The sequence below is a fragment of the Micrasema longulum genome, unplaced genomic scaffold (assembly GCF_059751315.1).
Source record: "Micrasema longulum isolate JH-2025_06_02 unplaced genomic scaffold, ASM5975131v1 h1tg000215l, whole genome shotgun sequence".
In the NCBI taxonomy this organism is placed as follows: Eukaryota; Metazoa; Arthropoda; class Insecta; order Trichoptera; family Brachycentridae; genus Micrasema; species Micrasema longulum.
Window position 1 is genome coordinate 958,076 of NW_028277420.1, and position 12,608 is coordinate 970,683.

The 12,608-nt window shown below is 35.8% G+C and overlaps 1 protein-coding gene across 1 annotated transcript; it reads left to right on the plus strand.

Annotated features, from left to right (window-relative positions):
• The first annotated feature begins 3,039 nt into the window (after positions 1-3,039).
• Positions 3,040-12,608, plus strand: LOC148283629 (proclotting enzyme). The gene is made up of 6 exons (XM_088243568.1): positions 3,040-3,045; positions 3,090-4,158; positions 4,745-4,952; positions 6,213-6,373; positions 8,648-8,904; positions 11,755-12,608. Exons 1-6 carry the CDS (start codon positions 3,040-3,042, stop codon positions 11,911-11,913), a joined length of 1,860 nt encoding a protein of 619 aa, XP_088099694.1. The 3' UTR covers positions 11,914-12,608.

Below are 12,608 nucleotides of genomic sequence, written 5' to 3' on the forward strand. Positions count from 1 at the left end.
CTCTACCATTTCGAGGTTTTTATTGTTAACAGTGATGATCTTGTTTTTCTGGACTTATATTTTTTGTTTTAGTAATGTTCATATTCAGATGGATTTTATTAGGAGCCTCATGCAATTCATTAATCATTAGACTCAATTCATCGATGCTTTCACTTATAACTATTATGTCATTAGCAAATCTAAGGTGACTTAGATATGTGCCATCTATCTTCAGCCCCTTGTTATCCCAGCTGAGGGGTTTAAATATATCTTCGAGGGCTAACGTAAATAGCTTTGATGAAATTGTGTCACCTTGTCGCACACCTTTTTGTATTTTTTCAGTCTAAGTGTCGTCATCAATTTTAACAGTCATCGTTGCATTTTCAGAAATAAAATTTATTAGTTGTATATATCTATTTTTGCATTTTGTAAAACCTCGATATTTGCCCATTTTTCAACTGAATCAAATGCTTTTGGTAATCAATAAAAAATCAAAATCATAATAATCCTTCCAAACACGACAGAAATCTCTAAATCTAATGAGCATCGTTGCGTTTAAATAAAAATCTTCTTAGGATTTTAGGATGCTTTTAATTTTTACTGCATTTTCAAAGTCTACTGGTGTGATAATGATGAAGGTTACAAAACATTTAATGCAACAATTTTGATACATTTATTTATTTATTTATTACAACGGCTGTTTTATTTATTTTTCACAACACGCAGTCGCTTTTACCTTACAAAATCTAATTACTTCAACATAATGAGAGAACAAAAAAGAAAAACCTATTAATTTATAAATACTTTAATATAGTAGTTTAAAATATAGAAGATGCTAAGATATAGATAATCATCATCATTCCCTTTCCGCACCCAATGGTGCAAAAGGCACTGCATTGGTACACCGATAGCATCATATCCTGATCATTTTTGTTACATTAGGGTAAGATGATCAGTCTTACGCTTCAGGTACCAGTCCAGGGAGAAAACAGTATTTTAAATAAAAATTTCCACCATGTTGGGAATCGAACACTAGGGCTCTTCCATGGTAGGCATGGCCTGACAATGACAATGACACCGACAATATAGATTATAAAACTACTTAGTGCGTAAAAAATTTTTTTATAAATTTTTTTAAAATTATTCCATGCAGTAAAATCCTATATCTGTCCTCAACAACATGGCTTTTTCTCCGGACGCTCGACCGTTACAAACCTTACTTTATTTACAAATGATATTTTAAACACAATGGAAAGTGGTTTCCAAACTGATGCTATATATACTGACTACAGCAAAGCCTTTGACAAAGTTGACCATTCAGTCTTAACACGCAAACTTTTGGCTATAGGTATACATGGTGATCTTCTGCGCTGGCTGATATCATATATTAGTAATCGATGTCAATCGGTAGTAATTGGTGGGTATAAATCTGACTGGGCAGAAATCTCCTCTGGTGTTCCCCAGGGAAGTCTACTCGGTCCCCTATTATTTCTTATATATATATAAATGACATTGATGTTTGCTTTCGTTATTCAAAATTTCTTCTTTATGCCGATGATATGAAAATATACGCTAAAGTTAAATCTCAAGAATATTGCCTAATGATTCAAGACGATCTTAATCGTCTAACTGACTATTGTATTGAAAATAAACTGTTTTTGAATATAAATAAATGTGTCTGTATTACATTCACAAGGAAAAGAAAAATTCTTAATTTTGATTACAAACTAAACAATAATGTACTAATGAGAAAGCACGAAATTAAAGATCTTGGGATTGTTTTAGACTCAAAACCACTTTTTGAATCGCATATCAATAAAATTACCTCCAAAGCATTGAGCATGTTAGGTTTCATAATTCGAATGAGTAAACACTTTGATAATCCAAAGGCCCTTATTTCATTATATTATACATTTGTCAGAAGCCATTTGGAATACGCCTCTCATATATGGAATCCCCAGTATGCCATTTATATAAGTAGAATAGAAAATATTCAAATCAAATTTATAAAGTACCTTAAATACAAAACCGGTATTTCTTATGTATCTACTCTCACTGCCTCCACCTTCCATGGAATCATTTCTCTACAATACCGCAGAGTGTGTGCGGACCAACTACTGCTTTACAAAATTGTGACAGGAATGGTTGACTGTACAGAGCTGCTGGTTTAATAACAATACATGTGCCAGCCAGGATTTGTAGACGGTACCACCTGTTTCATGTACCAACAAGTAAAACATCGTATGTTAAAAATGCTTTTTTTCGTAGGACTTTTTCAATGTACAATACAAAATTTAAAAATATAGATTATACAAACATCACTCTGTCAGATTTAAAATTTAAACTAAAAATGTATTATGTAACTTAGTAGACATTATAATAATAAATATGTACATCTCCCCCCCCCCCCCTCCTTATCCTCTCTTCAAGCATTTTTGTCCTTATCCCGCCCAATTTACAGTAATTTAATGTTCTTAAAATTAATATTTAAAAAATCTTTGATTATTGAGTACTTGAAAATAACATTTTTATATGTATAAATTGTATGTATTTATTTGATATGTAATATATATATTCTTTACTAACTTTGTATACTATGTGGAAATCTGTTATTGGTTCTGAGTTTATACACTATATCTGTTTGTTTACTAAAAATATGTATGTAGAACTGTTGATTTCCCTAATAAAATAAAAAAATAAAAAAAAATAAATAAAAAAAATAAAAAAAAATATTTTTAAAAATAATTAGATTTTTTATGAATTTAGTAATTCAAAAAAAATGTTTCATTGACCCCTTTTCTAAATAAAATTGTCTTAAAACTATTATTAACAATTAGTTTTTTCCACAGGTTTCCTTATCTCTGTTACTTCAGGCAGTCAGGGACTCAGGAATAAGCGTCAGGGTAGGTACGCATTTAAAATTAATTATTAAACTATAATAAATAAAACGAAATATCAAATCGTTAGATTTGATATTTCCTTTTTGTAAGTAAATTTTTTTATCGTTATCTAAACATTTCACAGTGCATTCCTTCCAGTATTCTCAGTGGCCACTCCACAATGGAGGCCTCTCTCCCTCAGCTCCGGGTTGGCCCCCCTTCCAGCATCAGCCACAAATACAATACTACGAGCAGCCCAGGATCAGCTTCGTAAGCCCCCACCAGCATCCTCAGAGTCACCCCTACTACACTCCACACGATGATCCCCCGAGGATAGACAATACCGTCAACAGTCTTTACTCCAACCCCCAGATCGTCGTGCAAAGCACACCACTCGGAGTTCCGTTTATCAATTCCCAGACTATAGTTCAAAACATTCCCTTTAAAGATCCCATAGGCAGCTCTCAAACTATTTCCCAAATTGAAAAAATCGCCATTCCGCAAGTAATACCTCAAAATATTTCTCTAAAAGAGTCAACAGGTGACTCACTTACTCTCAATACTGACAAAATTCCCGGGCTGGCTTCAACTCACGAGTTAGAAAGTAATAAAAGAGTTCATAGAAGTGATGCACAAGAATATGTAGAAACAAATAAAGCTTTGGGAGTTGCTGGAGGAGCAATAAAAAACAATGAAGGGAGGTTGCTGTCCGACTCCGCCTTTTCAAAAATTTCCGAAACACTCGGAGCAATCAACACTGTTGGACACTATCTCGTTGATATGGTAGATGAAAAAGATGATGATGATGACGATGATGATGATGACGATGATGACGACGAAGAGGACGATGATAGCGGCGATAAAGATAACAATCTCCCAAACGCACTTTATACTATTAGCAAAAACGTATTGGGAAAAAATGTTACCGAAAAAATTGCTCCGTTTGTGACGAAATTAACAGATAGAACTGACAGTGGATCGAGGTCGTGCACAACTCCAGAAGGAAAACCTGGTACATGCGAAGACTTGAGTAATTGTCCTCAATTGCTTTTGAATCTTGGAAATTTAAGACAGAGTCTTTGTTTCAAGAGTTTATTTGTTCCTGGAGTATGCTGCCCTGAGTTGGGAGTAGGGTTTAACGAGCTGCCGATTTCAGGGTCAACTGTTTTGACCACTAGTAGGCCTACCATAGCACACGCGGTGACCACAAGGCGTCCCCCCGTAGTGTACAGGCCTCCTCCCGTGACCAGGCCCCCTCCAGTGACCAGACCCCCGTACACCACCGCTCGGCCCACTACCGTCCGGCCGACCACCTTCAGCACGCAAGCGGCCACCATTTACAACAACACGGCAGCCACCAACTTCACAAATTATGTTAATCCAGAAGGTAAGGCGATCATCGATCATTATTTTAGTTACGTAAGATTAGAAATACTGTTGTCTTTCCGCGTTTAAAAGTGAAACTAGGATTTGAAATATATGGATGTAATCATATTTAAATCACGCAAATGGATTTCTACGATTTGATAGAAATCAGAATAGGAAGTGAGTCTAGATAATGTTTCGATTTAGCGTTTTTACTTTATTTTTAATCCAAGTCATTCAAAAACTGCCATTTAAGTATCACACATTCATTAATCTATAAAGTTGATTTTGTTTAAACATAATGATGTTAAAGGCAAGGAACATACTGAGGATAAAAAGCTATACAGATAAAATTAAATAAAATCTTTTCGGTTTTAGGCTATGAAATAAAAGTATTTTTACAGAATTTTGAGGTCACTGATGCAGGAAATCTTTATTGTATTTTGTTCAAAATAAACGTTCAAAAAGTTATGAATCACATTACGTAAAAGCATAAAAAATATGGGTGCATATTCACTGAACCATTTGTTTTAAAGATTGTGGTGAACCGGAATGGAGTTCCGGCAGGGTTGTTGGAGGAACTGAGGCAACTTCCGGCGCCTGGCCGTGGATGGCCGCCATCTTCCTGAGCGGACCCACGAGGACCGAGTTCTGGTGCGGGGGAGCCTTGTTGGCTGACAGGCACATCCTCACGGCGGCTCATTGTACCAGAGATTCTAGGCAAAGGCCGTGAGTACAGATTTTCCCCTTATCCGTACGTAATGGAAAACGAGGCAATGCATTAATAAACTAGTTGCAGATTAAATAATAAAAAAATAGGAGAGTGAAATTATGAAATATCGGGTGACATTTTCAATATAGACTTATTGGACATGGAACTTGAGGCTACATGAATGCTAGCCAAACGGGCAAACCCACATTACAAGCTAAACAATTTTTCATTTAGAGTATGTCAAATGTTTATTACTAATTAGTCATATCAATTTAATTAGAGCCAAGGCACTTGACTCATGCACGGAAGGCTCTGGGTTTGATTCCCGGTAAGGAAAAAAAAATCGAGTTTTCTCAAGCCTGGCTGTCCTGTGCTGTATGTAACTCACTGTAATTGGGCTCTCTGGCCTGTTGTGGTGACAAAAAACTAAAACTTAAAATAAGAATACATTTTTGGTCAAAATAAATCACCTCGAAAGAAACTTTTGTCATTTATTTATTTTTGATAAACAAAGAGTTGGTAATATCGTCATTATGAAACCTTTACCCACATTTGATGGTACATAAGACACTGCGTTGTTTGGTAAATGCAGAGTTTCTTGATCGTCTGTTACACGGACTGGACTGGTTCCTGAGGCGTGAGACTCAAATATTTCAAAAAACATACTTCAGCGGAAAACCATCTTAAAAACAAATATTAAATGTCAACCTTTCCAGGAATCAAACCCAAGACCTCAAGCAAGGCAGGCAAACGGGCCAACTACAACATCACGAAGTGGATTTTTCTCCTAGATTTCCTTTTTTAGTATTTTTATCTGAGAGTAGTCATCGAGTCGAAAACACTCGTGCAGGGTTCTGGTTGTATTTCTCACACAGATTTATATTTTTCATCTGCTAAGACACAGACTTGGTTGGTATTATAAAGACAGCTTACAAAACTGTGTTTTTATTTGAATCTCAGTTCATTTGAATTTTTAAAGAAATTGTTATTGGAAGAATGTTTTAATCGTTTCTTTTTTTACATGGCTTCACAATTTACTGAATAAACGGCCTATTAAAAATAAAAACGCTTTTTTAAAAATATTCCAATAATGGAATGTATATTTCAGTTTATCTATGCGAGAAATAAAAATATATATAAATGTAAAATGATAAATCACGTATTCTTAATTATGGGTGTCCTAAACCCGGTTCATTTATGGCGTAGTGTAAAATAGATTAATTGACGCCGGGTTAAGGGAATGCGTTATTTGATTATTTATCTTTCACCGTCACCAGGTTTGCAGCTCGCCAGTTTACAGTTCGGCTAGGAGACGTGGACTTGGAGAGTGAGGATGAGCCTTCCCGTCCCGTCACCTACCGCGTCACGGAGGTCCGCGCCCACCCCAGCTTCTCCAGGGTCGGCTTCTACAACGACATTGCCATCCTCGTCCTAGATGGTAACACATATTTCATTTCCAATATCTTATACAAATACGATGTACACGTTTTAGCAACGATGCTTATGTTTCTACCCAAATTTAAGCTTGATGCCACAAAATGGAGTTTGCGACAAAATATCAACAAGTATGTCATTAAGTTTTGAAAAAGTCTAGAATTTCATATTTTCTAACAATGGTTTTATTTCAACTTTGTTAATAGATATTAATTTTTAAATTTTATTTCGAATAAAAAAAAAAACAGGGCGACAGTGTTTACAAGCTAAATAAATACATCTGGCAGACTGCCAGAAAAAAATACAACGAGAGTAAGAAAGCACATGAGTGCATGTAGGCTCGACTACTTTTTCTATGCTAAGTTTTCCTTCGAGCCGATAATCTTACGGAGCCAAAGAGTCACCAAACTCGATTGGTAAAAGAAGCGATCGGGATTTACAAAATATGAACAAGACTCCAACTCTAATGTATGGGAGCGAAGTATGGAATTGGAAAAATAATGATGAAAGTAGGTTAAATGCTGTCGAAATGCGATCCCTCAGGCGACTGTGTGGTAAAACGATGTATGATAGGTGCACAAATGTCGAGATCCGTGAAGTGTGTAAGGCTGAGACATGCATTATTGACAGAATTAAGAAGGGGTGCTGCGTTGGTTTGGACATGTAGAGCGAATGGACAGCGAAAGAACGGCTAAAAGGATCTACGATGCAAATGTTGATGGATGCAGAAAACGAGGAAGACCGAGTAAGACATGGCACGATCAAGTCCATCAAATACTTGAAGATGGACATGTCAAAAGTAGGAATAATCGGCATGCGTGCACAAGAAGATGTATGAATGTAGAGGAAGCGAGGTCTGTATGCCAAGATAGAGTGTTATGGCGTTCTATCCTCTCTGCCTACCCCTACGGAGAAACGGCGTGATGGTTTGTTGTTGTTGTTGTTGTTGTTGTTGAACAAGATAATGAGATGCGCCTTGGCCTTGTTCCTTGAGTCTGTGCGTTTCCGCAGCAGAGCCCGCTTGTTTTAGTTTGGCAGATGTCAGTACACGCCAAACAAGTGGATATCGCTGTAAATGGCGCGACTGGTATCCGGCTGCCTTAAGCCCACACCAGTGAACAAACAATATCCTACAATAGGAATTGCTCCACTCAACATCAGGAGAAATGTAGCAGCGGACACCGAGAGACACAAACAGATCCATGACCCTAGACATTCCTTTTTGACCATCGAACGGCTTCTCTGAGATTGGGATAGAGAATGGGTTTCCTCAAAGTCACAACTGACTTGGGGACCCCTGCAAAAAAATGCTCCGCCAACAGTTTGGACTTCCTTAAGTTGAAAGTTCTTAACAAACTAATGGCACGGGTGACTAGGAGAAAATACAATCAACAGGTGGGGTTTTCTGGAGGGAGAGGTCAAGAACTGCGATTGTGCAGAGGTGCAGAATGATCCTCATCTGCTGCGGTGTCCACAAATACAGCTAACTTGTAAAAATGATGATTTGAGGATGGCCACTGATAAGGCGATATCTGTCGCTGCACACTGGAGTGGCAAGGTCTCAATTCCGGATCCGATAAGTAAGTAAGTATGAGGTGCCATTATGATCATCCTGTTACCCAGTTACAAAGTAATCGGAACGGGTAGGCTGTGAAACGATACAGATAAGCCGCATACAGCAACGATTGTGACACGGTACAAATCCTAAGTAGATAACGTTACACACGGCACAATAACCCAGAAAAACTCAATGTGCATCTAAAAGGCCTTGAAAATCTGAGAATTTTAATTATTCCCTGATCCCACTAGGAAAGTAAGAAGAACGTAGTAAGGCAAACAAAATAAATAATGACACAAAACCGTTAAACTCCCATATATAGGAAACATTGAAAGAATTCACCCAATGCATCACGCATTCAAACAATGAAAGAAAAACAATTGAATACTTTTTTCTCAAAACCTCAAATGTCACAAACCAACATTTTTTTAGGAGAGTGTTTAAACTGAATACCACGATTTTACTGTAACTTTTTAAACATATATTTTAATGAAATAAAATCATAAATATAGGTACTTATAGTGCACTTGAAAATATTGTATTTTTATTTAATGCCAATCTGTTAGGGCTTCCATAAGCTTATTGATTGGCTTGAAAAAAAATCAACAAGACAATACTAGTAAAGTCCTAACACAGATCCTAACGTGATCCTATCGAACTCACGAGAAATCATATTACCACTGATCCTTCACAAAACCCTTATCTTCCTGATGTTCGCAGGCCGCGTGCAGAAAAGCAAGTACGTGATCCCGCTGTGCCTGCCGCCGCCCGCGCTGGCCGGCGAGCTGTGGGCGGGGCGGCGCGCCACCGTGGTGGGCTGGGGCACGGCGCGCTACGGGGGCCGCGAGTCCACGGCACAGCGCCAGGCCGCGCTGCCCGTGTGGCGCAACCAGGACTGCGACCGCGCCTACTTCCAGCCCATCTCCGAAGGCTTCGTGTGCGCCGGCTACTCGGAGGGCGGCGTGGACGCCTGCCAGGTGGGCAATACATTTAGTACGAGGGCCCCAATTGCGATAGGAAGTAAACAGAGTTATCTTCGACTATATAAAAAAAAACTATATTTTTGTACGAAAATGAGTATATTTACATGAACATCTAAAGTATCTTCGTCGGTAACCTATAATTGTACATGTTTAGAAGAAAAAATTGTTGGCATATTCAGCTTTTCATACAGAAAACTTAATTTTACTATGTAGATAAAATTGAAGATAAATGTGAACTTCCCATTGTGATCGGGGTTTTGATATGGAACTAAAACTTCTCGTGAAAAACTTGACATTCCTAGGACCAGTTGCACATGGCCTAATGGTGTCGAATGGCCGATATGAGCTTCAATTTTTTTCTAAGAACATTTTGCATAATATTTGAAATATTTACAACGAAAATATTATTTTTTTAAAACAAAAAATAAGCATAATTCCATAAAATAAGGTCTGAACCAAAATATTGGAGATTCAGAACATTTCATAGATGGGAATATGGAAATCTTGGCATTCTTAAGATTCATGACCTGTCATTAGCTAGTTTCATTGGCTATTTTACAAACTGTGTAATATTCATCATTATGCCTATGTTTGAGCATCTATATTCCTTCAATTCTTCAAGTTAAAGAGCTGAATCGTTTATTGATTGATTCTGACCGAATTATTTCACCTACATACTATACTAGGCGACGCCTGAAAATACCTTCCAATGTTTAAACTTTTTCTTGGACCAACTGATTTTATCAACAATATTTTGATTTTGTCCAAACTTTTATAGACAAGAACCGGATTCAAACCGCCTTCGGAGTTATCGATATTTATATATTATAACAAATATTAGGAAAATTGACATTCCCTTTTACATAATTTTCTTTAAAAAAGTAAACGTTTTTATTTGTATAATAATTCACCGTCAAGTGTTACGAAGTTAATGCCGATTGTATAAATATTATTAATTGAATCATGTAATTTTTTTGAACGACATGATATACCCTAATATTTTTTAAAAACATAACAAAATTTGTGCGATATCAAATGCTTGTATTTCTTTTCTATAAAATATATTTAAAATGTCTCTTTAATATATTTTGTATTTAATTTTATCTTTAATTAACTAAAACAAATTGGACTTATATACTTAGTTTTTTAATATGAGTACTAATGTACCTAAGTTTAGTCTAAATGTCAAATGGCGTAATTTGCCGGTCGAAAGGTAAATATTTTCATCATCATTTCCTTTCCACACCTATATTCCGCATATGGCACTGCATTGCTACACCAATCGCAGCGTATCTTGATCATTTCTGTTACATAAAGGTAAGATGATCATTCTTAGGTTTCAGGTTCCAGTCCAGGGACTATGAAATATTCTAGTGTAAAAACACCTGTTTAAATCAATATTTCATGTAAACCATGTTGGGAATCGAGCCCGAGATCTCTTGCATGGTAGAAAAACGCTCCGACCACTATACATCGTTTATATTTTAGTTACGTATATTTTTAGATGTTTTTAAAAAAATATTTATTTATTAAGGAAATCGTACAGTCTTTATATAAAAACAAGGTAAAAAAGAACAATAAAAAAAAGTAAGACCAATTACAGATTTCACATTAATTTATTATGAATGAAGGAGGAGAGAGGAAAAAACAATTAGTTCAAAAAAAAATATATGTATAAATAATTAATAAAAAGTAAATAAAAGGGAGAAGACATTGTATAGCTCCAACTCTACTTACCTCCCCTTTCTCTCTGCTTCCATGAAAATTTATATTTCTTAGTAAAAAATCATGACCAACAAAAATTAATTAGATGCAGGTAGTAGATGTACATATGTAAAAGTATAAATTAAGAGTTTAAATTAAAAGTTAAAATTAAAAGTAAAAGTTAAAATTAAAAATTGAAAGATAAAAATTAAAAGTCAAAATTAAAAGTTAAAAGCTAAGCAGGAGATAAATTTAAAATGTCTTTAACAGATCTGATAAAAATATGGTATTTACAATGTAATATGTCGATGTCACTAAAACTGTCATTGTGGGTAATCTGTATTCTTCGAAGAGTGCTATTTTTCATTTAATTAGTCCTTGAGTTAGGACTGTCGAAGAGTACAGATTGACAAGTTCTATGGAAAGGAACTCGATATGAAATGCTTCTAACAATTTCTGGGCTATCAATTAGGTTATTAACAATTTTGAAGAGAAAGCTCATATCCAACATGGTGCGCCAAGTTGCGAGATTTTAAACCTTATGAAAATTAGCGGACTCAGTCCTACTTGAAAACATTATTTTTGAAATCTAATTGATTAAGAAAATAGTTTTTAATATGTTAAATAAGATTTCTGTAAGTATCGTATTGAGGATTTAAAATCAGAAATACCTTTTTATTTTTATCCAATAATGGTTGTTTATGTTTTGATGGCGATATTTTTAAAGAACGGCGGTTTAAAATTGCAAAATCGTATGATTTCCTTACTTTTTATCATACCTTTTAACCTTTGAATATATCTTATTGTGAATTTAAATTTCCTTTTTTTTAATGTCACATGTTTTATTTCCTTGATTTTCCTTGTGTCTGTCCTTTAAGTTAATATGTTTAACTTCCAATATATATAATGTACTAACCATATTTGCCTGGTGTAAAAATTTCTATTGGGCGTAAACACCAAACAAAATTAATTAAAAACACATCAATCTACGCAAGATATAGCGAACATAATTAAACATTACCCCTAAAAAAGATTAAATACGGTTGAAGTGACTGAAGAGTTATTTTTTTCCAACTTAATGTTTTACTTTAATACACAAGTATCTTTCCTAATGAATTATTGTACTACTCCAAATTGCAGGGCGACTCCGGAGGTCCCCTGATGCTGAAGGGTCCCTCGGGCCGCTGGCTGCAGATAGGAGTGGTCTCCTTCGGGAACAAGTGCGGCGAGCCAGGCTACCCGGGCGTCTACACCAGGGTGTCTCACTATATCCCATGGATACAAAAGAACCTGGTCTAACTGTCCCCTGACACCAGAACTAGTTTAACAATGAGACGGCCAGAGAGCTACTGATGTTTGTCAATATTTAACTGGATTTTTTTACCACTAAATTTGAATATCGTCAAAACCTGTGGAGTGTTCGGAATTTTGGATAAATTTGTGCATGTGAAATTGTTGTGATGTTTTCACATCCATTACAGAGGCCAGCCATCTTTAGGGTGAACCGAAGCGGCAAGTTTGTCCTACGCAGATTCATAAAAAAATGACTCGATGATATAAGCTAATTGCACATGTTCACTTCTTAATCAGCTGACAAAATGGTCAAACTTTCAAACGTTGGAATTTAAATTTTAATTCTGTGAGCTTTTTTTAACATATCTGTCTGATCATTTTAATAAATATGGACGTTTTGTACTAAAAAAACCAGGATTTTTTTTTTGTATTAAAATTATTATAGAAATGTGATATGGGCAATGAGTTTACTTAACCTATTTTTATTTGGTTTAAAGGTCTCGTGGTCTCTTTTCTTTACAAGTTAACTTCACCTTGAAAAAATCAGTTGTGTATGAAATGTGCTCTTATATACTCGTTGTACCTATTTTGATCGGTACGTAGATTTTCCCGGCCCCGTGAAAATTGGATTCCTGGAGGAGCCATCTTTAGTTTATCTACTAGTAATTTGTACCGTGTCGCAGTCGGGGTGGGCACATTCC

Bases quoted from the DNA above. Each gene is read 5' to 3' on its own strand.
- LOC148283629 (XM_088243568.1), top strand. The intron at 4,159-4,744 runs TCCGGCCGACCA...ATATTCACTGAA, and splicing joins CACCGCTCGGCCCACTACCG to CCATTTGTTTTAAAGATTGT. The intron at 8,905-11,754 runs GTGGGCAATACA...TCCAAATTGCAG, and splicing joins GCGGCGTGGACGCCTGCCAG to GGCGACTCCGGAGGTCCCCT.